At 37.4% G+C, this 12,817-nt stretch overlaps 1 protein-coding gene across 2 annotated transcripts in view; it reads right to left on the reverse strand.

The window, feature by feature from the left end:
* The window catches only part of LOC149530773 (DNA mismatch repair protein MutS, type 2), a 411,738-nt gene that overhangs the window by 146,872 nt on the left and 252,049 nt on the right, over positions 1–12,817 (reverse strand). For both annotated transcript variants that reach the window (XM_089808454.1, XM_089808455.1), the window contains exons 14-15: positions 7,926–7,973; positions 1,803–1,933 (exon numbers count right to left, since the gene is read on the reverse strand). In XM_089808454.1, coding sequence (XP_089664580.1) covers positions 1,803–1,933; positions 7,926–7,973 — 179 coding nt within the window. The remainder of the gene's footprint in view (positions 1–1,802; positions 1,934–7,925; positions 7,974–12,817) is intronic.

The raw sequence follows: 12,817 nt of genomic DNA on the forward strand, positions 1-12,817 counted from the left end.
CATTGTTTGGGCTTACTTTTGTGTACTTACTATTTGTGGTAAGTCAGGTGTTGATTGAGATGGACCCTTTTTGGTTTTGGAAAGTGCATTTAGTCACATGGAGAAAGAATAGGTGTGGCTCCTATTTCAGACAACATATTTAAAGGAGTATTTTGGGAGTTATTATATTTTAGTGGCCAAATTATTATTAATTCATTAAATGGCTTATTATAAAGTTATAGTTTAACTTTATAATTTCACTTAAATTGACGGTTGAGTTCTCATTGGAAGGGGCCATTTATTTAATTAGTTAAGCCAAGTCAAGTAAAAGAATCTAATGGAAGTTTCTGATTAATGTTGTGTGGTGAAGCTTCTTGAGTGAAATTACATTTTGGCAACAAAAAGGCACTTGGAGGTTATAAATACAAGCCCATTTGATGAGAAAAGCGCCGATTGAATTTTATTTTCTTTCGTTGCCTTTGTGGCTTTTGCTGAGTTTTCTGAATTTCATGCCCTTGCTGAAGTATAAGGGTTTCTGAGTTTCTAAAGATTGTTGAAGTCACTGCTGAGGTATAGTGGTTTCATTGGTTAAATTTCCTTACTCTGATTATCTGTGACTGGGAGACTGGAACTATTATTTTGAGAATTTTGAGTTGGTGGATGCAAATTATGCTAAAGTAAATAATTTGCCTTCCTCTTCTACTGTGATTTCTATGTCTAAGAAGAGCTGCATATTGGTGCTTGCCTTGGAATTTTTGTGGACATATCAATTAATAATTTTCATTTCAATTCTGAGATTATTCTGGAAAGTGCAATAGGTGTAATTAATAAATTCAGAGATTACATTTGGGAGCCATGTGGAGTTTGTGGGCTGAGAATTTCAGTAAGAAATCTGGGACTGTGTTTTAATATTATAAGGTCTGCATTCTGTTCTTAAAGGCCTGCATTTGAGTTTTACAGGCCTGCGGCATCATTGGGAAGGCCTGCAATTTAATTCTTTGGCCTGTGTTTGGGACTGCAAGCCCTGGGTTATCTTTTGGGAAGCTGTCATTTATGTATCTGAGGAATGCTGCTCATCTACAGTGCATTTGTGGAGCTGTTGCGAGCTACACAGAGCTGGAGTAGGTGTCAGTGCCATTCCTATTTCAGTCAAGTTCCATTTATATTTCAATATAGCTTGTTGTTTACTACAGCAGATAAATAAAATTGCAAGATCATTTGAATTTCAGACCGGCAATGCAAATTTACTATATTGTAAATGGGTATACTGTCATTTATCACAGTACAGATTATTCAGAACTTACAAATTGTTTGACAAATTGACAAACAACTAAATAGCAAAGAAAATCAGTATTTGACAACATGGTTTTTACATTGTTTTGCACACAAAGTGTTTCATGAAATGTCAAACAACAAATTAGCAAAGGAAATTGGAGTTATAACTAGATAGGGTTATTACAAGCATGTGTTTCATCAAGATTTGAGTGGCAAACTATTGGTGGTGATTGTAATTTATATTTAATTGTTAGTTTTGTGGAAAACGTGCCCGACTGCAAACTTAATGTATAATAAGCAATGAACAAAAAATGAAGATAACCCAATAAATAAAAACGATACACTCAGACTTGAAACAAATCTATAGGCCGCTTTTTGGCTTGGGCCTGAGATCACCAAAAGGAAAGAACAGACTCGACATTTTGGAAATGGTTTAGTCTGCATTGTCTATATCTTTACATCACTTACAGCAACAAAAACTATATTTCAAATGATGTTTAAGTAAACAGAATCTAATAGGTGTGTATCAAGGACAAATATTTAACTACCTGTACTTCAAAGCTTTCAGCTCCCCTTGATGAGTTGTAGCTACTGTCAAAAGGGAGCCACTCTCAGAAAAAGACTCAAGCAGTGACATGCCTAATGCTGCTCCTTCCAAAGGGTTTGTTCCAGCACCTACCTGTAAAAATTTAGCAACCAGATGTAATGAACAAGTGAAAACTGACATTATTGTTATGATTTAACTTAATAAGTTGTAAAAAATATATTAGGTTCATTTCAATGTTATTTAATTCACTTTATGCCTATAGTCTCTCATTTTTGCATTGTGGGGGCTTTAAATATCATTTGGGCAATTATTTTCTCTCATACTTTTCACCTTTCTGTGTAATTTGTGCTTCTCCACTCTCTTAACTTGACTTTGATACCCTACCTCAGAAGTTAACTATATTAAAGATCATTAGTACAATCCAAGATTCCAAACATTAAATTTTATCAAGACAACAAGAATTTTGGGCCTCATGTTATAGTTATATATATATTATAATTAAGAAATAAGCTGAGACATATTTGTACAAATTAAATCAATATTCTGATTTAATGAAAAAATCCTATAGTGAATAGCTATGCTCCTTGGGGACGTGTTCCCAAGCATTTTTGGCCTGCCCCTCCCTGATCCGGTTCCATATGCTGCCTCCCCTCATCTTCCGCTTCGGAATCTGATGAAAAAGCTTCTTCTCCCACCATCTGAGTGTGCAAATTAGTAACGGATTTTCTCCCTTTACTTTCAAGTGATAAAGTGTTTTTCTTCCAATCATGTTTAACTTTGGCTTGAACAAGCCATCCACGGCCTAGGATGGCGTCGTATCCTTTTCTCTTCAATGGAATCACGACAAAGTCTAGCAAGAACGGCTGTGTCCCAATTGTCACTGGTTGCGCCATCAAAATGCCAAGAGGTTTTATGCCTTGTTGGTCCGCTGTCAGCAATTGAAATGTAGGTGGCCACAGTGTCGGTTGTCCTAACTTCCTCCAAGTATCCTTAGGTAAAACGTTCACGCCAGACCCGCTGTCGACAATTGTGTCTGTCAGCACACTTTCGAGAATGCCCATCTCAACGACTGCTGGATGCCGTCCGAATGCAAGTGCCAGCAACATTGGGTCTTCTCCACTGGTAGTAATTTCCTTCCCTCTTTATGGTTCTCCTGTCACTGGCACAATATTTGTGACGGTCGATCTGAACTGAGGCATTGTAAGAAGCAAATCATTTATCTTGACGCATACCTCCGTTTGTAAAATCTGTCGTACAATGTTTTGTTCTGCGGTGTTCCTTGTCGAGGTGCCGATGGTGTCTTTCAGCTGAGAGGTCTCTCCCTGCGATGCCTTTTCAATCTCCGCCCGCACTTCTCCAAATTTCCTCTTTTCTTCCACCGGGTCTAGGTACTCTTTTGCTTGCTTCCGCGTAATTGCTAGAACCTCTTCTTCATCCGTCCCGACAGTGATCAATTTTACTTTGGATTTTGGGCACTTGGCATCTTCATGGTCGCCAGGTCCACACCATTTGCATAACAATTTTGGCGTGGTTGTTGTTGTGCACTCCCGGACAAAGTGACCCCACAAATTACAGGCTTGGTATTGAACAATCGGATGTCCGTTCACATCATACTAAATTCGACTCCTCCCGCCATTATTAGTGTTGTTGTTCGCATTGTTGTTATTTTGCCCACGTCTATTATTCCTGTATCCTCCGGATGTGGCACCCTCCGTGTTTGTATTTCCAAAAGCCTCCTGTGCCAGGAACACCTGTTGAGGACCTCTGGTTTTCATGTTGAAGGGGCATTCTTTTGTGGAATGTCCCATAATTTGACAAATATCGCAGAACTAGTTTTTTGGAAAGGAGCCCTTCGTGTGACCTTCTACCTTACATTCGGTGCACCATAATTTGCTTCCCTTTGTTTCTTTCTACATGTTCTTGAATTCTTTCATCATTCGGATCATGTTTTTCTGGAGGGCTCGGACCTTCTTGCTGTTGTTTTCCTCATCGCTACTTTCTTCTTCCAAGGATGCATTGTTGTATGACTCAGAGGAGCTACTCTTCTTCTTCTTTTTCGTCTTTTGCTCACTCTCCAGGTTTACTACCCGGTTGTACGCTTTAGTGTATGACGACAATGGCACAATCTTCATTTTCTTTCACAATTTCGGGTGTAGGCCTTCAATGAACCACCTTTTCTATAATCCATCAACTGGCTTATTCTACATTTTGTTAATCAAATCCTTCAATTTTCTGGCATAGATTCGAACTGTTTCATTTTTTCCTTGTCTTGTATTATATATTTTTTCTACAATTTCGTTGTCATCACGGAGTAGTTGAAATTCCGCCATAATCTCCTTAAGGTCATCCCAAGTGGTTAGTATCTATGGATTTGCATCGGCAAACCAATCGATTGCAACACCCCGTAGGGTGGCCGAAAACTGCCGAACCCATTCGTTTGTATCGGTTATGCCATTTGCCCTCCAAATTGTTTCGCATGTTTTACAGTGTCGGATTGGATCGGCCGTACCATCAGAATCAAATTTCGGCAACTTTTCCTTTGGTCTTGCCATCACTACTGGATTTTGTATATGGGCGTTGTTCGATCCTGCAACAGTGGCGCTGTTTACTCCCACACCAGCGAATTGGTCTCCCACACCGGCGAACTGTACTCCCACACCGGTGGACTGGTCTCCCACACCGGCGAACTATTCTCCCACAGCGGTGGTCTGCACTCCCACATTGGCAGTCTGCACTCCCACACCGGCGAACTGTTCTCCCACACTGGCGGTCTCAACAGTTGCGAATGGTGGTGAAGAAGGATCCTCTGAAGTTGTCCCTTCTGAAAGCGTATCTCGGATGAAGAGTTCACTCCACGCTCTTGCTCCCTCAGCACTCTGAGCCATGTGAGTCGATTCTCTTCCGTCTGGACTCTGTTAGCCGACTATATGGTTCCGGCGGTGTTTTCTATTTTTGTAGCCGACGGGTAGATAGTTTGTAGTGGATAGAATATTTGTGGCCGACGGGCTCCCTCGGGAAGGTTCGGCGGTAGTATTTATATCCCGTCTGGGATCATTGTAAAGCATCATTCATCTACTCTTGCGAATATAATTCTACTGTTTGTGCTCATTGTCTGTATGCGTTCATTTTCTTTACCTGTACGGTAAACAGACTATCTTCCCTCAGCGAATACAAATTCAAAAACTCCTCCCTTGCTTCCTCCACCAATTCCACCCGTTGTCGAGTCTCCTCCAACAATTCTTCCACACTTCAGTGTTCGTCGGCAATCTTTTGGAACCTCTTTTTGCATTCGGCTTGCTGTGCCAAACTTAAATTTTCTTGCGAAGTACGTATGCCATCTTTCCCTTTTATCTTATTTCGATCTTTCTTAAGCCAATTTGGCATTAAGCTTCATTCCTCCGTCCTTCCAGGTTCATAGGGCAACGGTGCCAAATGTTTACTACATAGATTAAATGATTAATGCACACCGATAATGAACAAGAACAGCAACCGCAGTACTCCTTTATTTGCATATGCCAAGAGATTACATACAGAGCATAAGATAAGATGGTTTACAATGATCCCAGACGGGGTATAAATACTTTCCACCGAACCTTCCCGAAGGGGTTCGTCGGATACATAACAATACTAATTTTCCCGTCGGCTACAAAATCTTTACCGACGACAACACCTTGTCAGCTACAATTTCTATCGACGACACTAGGCATCAATTTCTTTAAAAGCTTAGATGCTTATTACAGCTTGCATTTTGTGGGGACTGCAGACAAAGAGCCATGAGGCATTGCTGAAGGCCAGCAATATCACCCAGCAAATAACGTCAAGGAGAGAGGGAATTATGCCTTCCAATTGGTCTCATTGCTGGCCAAAATCCATACATCTGTTCACCATTGCCAAGAGATTCTAGAGGAATGGCTACCATTTGCAAAAGCTGGAGTCACCGCAATCAATAAGTAAGCAGCTGCGAAATACAGTGTGATCTAATAAATGCCGTCCAAGTGCCATATCTACATTTCATGATTTTATGTATGCTTTCAAAGAACTTGCAAAAATAAATATTAAAAAGGGTTTTAATCTAGCAATACTTTATTATCTTTTAAAGACTTCAGGATATTGTTGATTTTTATTCTCATTGAAAATAACAAAAATACAAATAAAACTTTTCGGAACTAACAGAAAATAAGTTGTTTTCAATATTCAAAGTTGGAAGCTAGTTCAGAATATTTCAGTATGGGAGTACCACTTGTGCCACAAACAATATAGGGGCAGCTATACTAGAGTATATTTCCATCTTTTGCAGATAGGTGGTAAGGGGATGAAAAGTTGCAGGAAAATAACACAAGTGCAAAAGCTTGAGACAACCAGATTGCATATTGAGGGGAAGGCATTAAAAATAGGGACTTCAATAGGGAATGTACAAGCTAGTATTTCAATGACTGTGAGATGGATGATGTTTCTAATAGGGAAGAAAGAGCCACTCCCACTTCTAGTAAAGGAAAGGAGAAAAATACTAGGGGATAAACTAATGTTTCTGATTTGTTTAATTTGCAAGCACAAGACGTGGTTGAACCATCTACTGCTAAGTTTCTTTATGCTCATGCTGTACCATTCCATGTCTCACATTCATCATATTTAAGAAAGTTTGCAAATATATCTATGTTGTCAGTCCCTCTTTTGTTCCACCTAGAGAAACCATATGATGCACCACAATTCTTGATGAACAGTACTCCAAAGTGTATTACAATGGAGTATAATGAGATATACATGGTTAAGGGGTGGATGCTCCATCATTGAAACAGCTCCTTGGGCTCCTCTGTATCCTTTTTGTTCTTCTTGTTCAGAACTTGCATTAAACAAAGAGAGATGGTTGAACTCTGCATAACTTTTATTGAAAACTGGTACACATTGCGCAACTTGTATCAAGGTCCTCCAGCTTACCATCCAACTAGGCAATTTTACTCTCCACCTCTACAAGACAATTCTTCAAGGTGTAAATGTCATATGCAGGTGGGGGGCAACATTTTGTTCCTTAAATAAGGGGCCCTGTCCTTTGGAATCAGTGTTGGTGGCCCCATTCACGGTCACCATAACCTGATTGTACTTACCAGGGTCAGAATTGGTACTGGCAGATATGTGGGTGTAACTATTATTGGTATCCAACAGAAAAGCCTCTTCCTCCCCAAAATCCACATGATCAGTTTCGCCAGAATCACAGTATGATTCCTTCATGGATTTCTTCTTCTCGGGAATTTTGCCTTATTATTGTCATAGTGAAGTTATTCCTTATTCATTGATTTTATAAATAATAAATATACATAAGATACAGCTGTTAAGCATGATATGTAGGCTGACTTTTGGCATCATTAAGATTCAAGAAGGATCAAAGCATGGTTTACCACATTAAGGCAACTTAATTGTTGGATATGCATAAAAGTTTCACATTTTCAAGTTCTAGTTCTCCAATCCTTATATCTCATATGTTGATTAGTGTATAAGATAGAAATAAATCTCTACAATCTTTTCTATTGAACTTACATGTTTTCCAACAAACATTTTAGAAATGTGGATGCACAAACAAAGGTCAAGGATGCATTTCTAGGTTTTCCATTACAATTAAATTATGATCATTACATTAACAAATAACATTCATATCTTAAACATAGACGAAGAAATACATCTAACCAAACAAGTAGATCTGTAAAGTATGTACTTTCCCTTTCAAAACAAGGCATGTAAGATTGCTAGTAACTAGCTAGAACACTTGAAGCACTGACAGATGGGGGAAACAGTACTGTAACTTTTATAGATTTGCAAACCAATTATTAATCTCATTTAAAACTTGATCAAAAGTGCAACAATATCACCAACAATAAATGTACATAATATGCAAGACTTAAATTTCTTTGTTATACAACAAAAAGAAGTAAATATCAAATAAACTTTATTCAAACATTTAAACCACAAAAGCAGTGTCCAAAGCCAAGTTACTCAAAGCGTGTAATACAAGAGAAAATTCATTTTAAGAAACAAAAAGCATCCATTGTTTTTTCAAGTAATACAATGTTATAATCGTCAAGTTTTGTCTACATGGATATCCAATATTCTCAAGAATCAAGATACTACTTACTTCATCAAGAAGAACCAACGAGCGCCCAGTTGATTGTTCTCGAATGTGCTACAAAATAAAACATGGTAGAACTTTATTTCACTTCACAAGTACCATGAAAACAAAATAATGCCAAAAAATAAACTTAATCATTATTTTATACATTAACAACTTTTCATGGACACATTTAGGCACAGAAAATTGAATGCAAATACAGAAAATAAATACTTGAAAAGCACTTGGTCAAAGTTTCCGAGAAGCATAGCTTTTTCCATAATTAACTATATGCCACCAAAGACTCGCTATATTTTTCACCCCTTTCAGTTAGGAAAAGTAATTACACTAAGTAATCTCAATAAGTGCACAAGTGATATCTTTCTCTTGTCAAATGACACATTGGATTTTATCCCAACTCAGCAGCTTCCAGTAGCTTGGTGATTGTATTTTGAGGGTCTCAGTGGAGTAACTTACTGTTTATAGTAAGTCAGTTCTGCAGAGTTTCTATTTTTGGCAGTGCAGTTATGGCACCCAGAGCCAAGCTCCTTCAATGATTGATTGGGTTTATTTAATGAGTTACATATTGCAAGTTATTTATTAAGCATAGCTTAATGAATAACTTCATTACTTCATTGTTCTAATTTGATAGTGTGAAATTGAAGCTTCATTAATTAAAACTGTGTCAATGAAGCTCTTGGGCGTTTGGTTTGTGAAGGAAGCCACGTTTCATTTAATGTTATAAAAAGGACACATTAATAATTGAACCTATCTCTTGTATTTGCGTTTTATGAAATTTGAAGAGCTCTTAAGGGTTTTTGCATTGGGAAGTCAGAGAAGTCAGATTTCTCAATTGGAGTTGCACTTTGAGCTGGCTCATTACCAATGAATTGTGTTTGAGGGCTGAATTCTATTTGCAATTAAATTGGTGCTGTTGTATACCAATTAAATAATCATCCGGTCTGAAAATTAGAATGTAAAGTGAAGGGTTTATAGAAGATTCATTACTGTTGTAGCTGAAATTAATAGAATGGGAATAAAATATTCCTAGGCATCCTCTTATCACTGCACCAATTCCATCGATATTGCCACTGGAGAGAAAGTTTATGAGCTGTGAAAATACCACAGAGGCAACGTTAGCAATTACTGCTGGTGCGATCTGCTTATTAACTTTGGCATGGTGACTTAAGGCAGCCTTAACCTCATATTGGATGCATTTCTCATTGGGTCTGCTAACTACTGAATTCCACATTGAGACCTCAATGAATTCTGCTGCAAATTCTCCAGCACCAAGTTGCTTACAGGTTTAGTGCTTTGTCTTTCTATATATCTATACATGTAAAAATTGCGACTAGATAATTGTTTTGGTAATTTCTATTAGTTTCATTTATGTTATGTGCATAAGCATTCCTATATACTCTGAAAATACAAAAAAAAAAGCATATATCAATATTTAAAAAAAAAATTGCAAAAAATTCAAAAAACCAAAACATTTCTCCAGCATAGCTATAGAGTGAGCCAGCAAGGCTCTTACAATGGTATCAAAACTGCCCACGTCTACCACATAAAAATCTGTCTTGAAAGAATAGTTATTCAGCTTCATGGGAACTCATTAAGCATCGTGTTACACTTGAGAGTGTAACCATCAACCACCTATACTCTAAGACCCTCTAAATCCTCTATCTTAGTTCCCCTATCAGAGACCAAATATGAACAACTGAAATTGTGAGTAACAACTGTATCAACTATAGCAATAACATGTTAACCTACCAAGAGACCATGCATCCTAAATTAAGCACAACAAGAAGGATGTTCAATTGTTTACTCTTAGAACCTAGTTGTTCTATCATGGATAAACATTTCTAAATTGTGTTGGGTGGATATTTTGTAACTGACAGTTTTGGGTAAAATCCAATCGCAAAATAGGTAAACCAGCCACAACGTGTGAGACAGTCTCTCCTACCTTAAAAGGAAGACTCCCCCTTCTCACTGTTCCTTGGATCAACTCAAGGTAAGCAAGAAGATGAGAGATTTGAAAAGGTATGACCAATATTCTTTCGTCTTAGCTTTCAAGAAAGAACCCACTTACCCATGGAGTGAGTAATGGGCAATATGAAACCTTGAACTACACTTCTATCTAGAATTGTAAATGGTGATATTGATAAATTAACACTAACTCAAAGGCTAGCTAAAAGCACACTAATTTGGCTCTAAGTCCGGTCTTAATCTGAGCTATAAGAATAATCTTTACTATTGGGGCACAAAGACTTCCAAAAGTAAAGGGTTCTAACTATTTTGTGAATCAAAAAAGAGATATACGCTACAGTCAAAGCTTCTAGTCTACATATCTTTACAACCAATCCCAGTGAAAGCATTGGCTCCAATTGCTTCCTAATTCTTTTTATACTCAATTATCAAGAATGCAAAAAACACATGAACCAAAGATAACAAATGCAAATCACAGTCAAAACTTCCAACTTGCACAAGTAACAATTGCACTCAATCAAAGTTCAGTTTTGATTGAGTCTTTGTATTCACTTTTTTTTCAAAATGACACTACACAATCAAAGTTATGCTTCCACAATTTCTCTAGAGCTCTCTTGCATGCAAAATAAAAGATGACTTTTACAATGAGAGAGCACTCCTTTATATAAGCAAAGGAGTTGAGAAAAAGGAGGAAAAAGTGGGAGCAACTCAACCAAGTTTGACCTAGTCTAACTAACAAGAGAAATTATTAGATTACATGTCACTACACATGCAAATTATTACATGTAATTACACAATTTCATGTAATACATCCTCTTCAATCTATATACATGAAAATGAAAACAAAATAACAATCTTAAAGATTGTTCTTTAGTCCCTTGAATTTTATGATGACATGACGCACTATAGGACGATTTGAAATCTCCATTGTCTTTGATTGTCTTCTATTCTCACTGCATTGGCATATGCTGATTTTATAATCTTGGAATTTGTCGATAGAAAATCCTGTAAGTGCTTTGCTAAGGATTTGTACAAAGCAAATTTGTTCATTGTATGGGAACCAAAATCTTCAAAATCTAAATCAGCATTCACCCTGATTGTACATTCACCTTGATTGTATATTTTGAAGTCATTCCTTCGACTGCAATCAAGTTACCATGTTCATCAAGAATGACATCTCATTTGTTCCAAGTCGCACATGATTCCAGTTTCCATTGCTTGACAATCTTCTAAGATTGCTTGCAACTTTGTTACAAGCTCTCTTAGTGTCTCTTCCTTATAACCCATGAGTCCATGACATCTGTAGAACATTTCACAAGATGGAACAACATTAGATGTGACCATGGCGTCCAGATCAAATTTGGCGGAACAACATTAGATGTGACCATGGCGTCCAGATCAAATTTGGCGATCTCATCCTAGTCATTTAGAACTTCTTTCAGAGTGTTAGCTTCTGGAGTCAAAGATGCAATCAAATTATGTAACATTTCTTCCACACCTCTAATACATCCAACGATTTCGGTCATATTTCCAATGGCATGTAATTCTTCATAAATGACTTCTCCCATCCAAGACTTTGCAGCTTCTACTACCCTTTTTCCTCTAGGTGCTTGGGATGCAACAACTGCATGTTGTGAGGATTGTTGTCGAATGACCTCATTTAAGCGAACAACCTCTTGTTTGAGCTGATTTTTCTTCTCCCATAATTCATGATTACTATTTGATACATTAATAAGTGTGTCCTGGGCATCTTGTAAACGACCCAGTCGTGATTGCATTCCAATTTCTACTTCGGTGAACTTGTAATCAGAATAGCTAACTTCTTCAACTAGTTTGTCCACCAATGGCTCACCAACTTCTACAAACTTAGTATTTTTAGAATCAACTACGATCCTAGAAACAATCTTATCTTTCAAAGATTTAGACTTAGTTTTCTTAGCAGGAAGGTTATCTAGGGGTACCACAACCTTTCTTCTCTTAATTGTAATCTTTCTCAACCATGTAGGAAAACTGAAATTTTCATCTGCAGAAATAGGTGCAGCGGTGACCATAGGCATTGATCTTGATTGTATCTCTGTTGTGACTGAGCATGACTTAGTTTGTATAACTGAATTCATAGGTCATGATAGGAATATTCTATCATGAACAACTCAAAACCAATTAGGGATGTGAGAAACTTGGCAGGGTTGGAAAATCTTCAAACACATTCCCTAAATGTTCACATTGTTCAACTGTTTAAATGGGAGTTGTTGAAGATAGAAGAAGTGCCAATGTATTTACTTCTTAAGTAAAGATAGGTTGTGTGAAGACAGTGGAGAATGAATCCACATCATCATCTATTGTACCCAAGAAAGGTGCTCCATGCATGGATGGTTCCTAAGCTTGTGTAGGCCGTGTAGGAGATATGATCATGACTTCTCCTTCTTCCTCCCCGTCTTCTTTATTTCAAGTCTTCCATCATATTCTCCTTCTAAGTCTTGAGCTTGTTCAGGTGTTTGAGATGATTTAAATCATTTTCCACCTTTCAATTTGAATTTGAGAGATTTCTTTATATTAGAGGAAGATGCACCATCTTTACCTGTAATCTCTAATTGTGAATTCCTTCCAGGAGGACCAAAATTTCCACAATCCACCCCTATCTTAGGATTCACCCTTTTGAGACTTTTGATTTTCAATCACTTTTTGGTGTTTACCAAGATAGACTGAAATTGATCAAGGATAGAAGTACCTTCCTTTTGCTATCATTGAATGGGAAAAGGGCATCATTCATCAAAACCAGCCTGATGATATTTTGGATCAAGAATATTATCATCTTCAATTTGAAGATCGGATGGAATTTCAAGCATATTAAAATCAACAATTGGTTGCAATGTTAACCTTTTGTAGTCCATTTTCATTATATCCAACTCTCTCCTCATATCAATTCAAATGTC

This window comes from Cupressus sempervirens, chromosome 11 (genome assembly GCF_028749045.1).
Source record: "Cupressus sempervirens isolate cs-2001-9-10 chromosome 11, ASM2874904v1, whole genome shotgun sequence".
NCBI classification, from domain to species: Eukaryota; Viridiplantae; Streptophyta; class Pinopsida; order Cupressales; family Cupressaceae; genus Cupressus; species Cupressus sempervirens.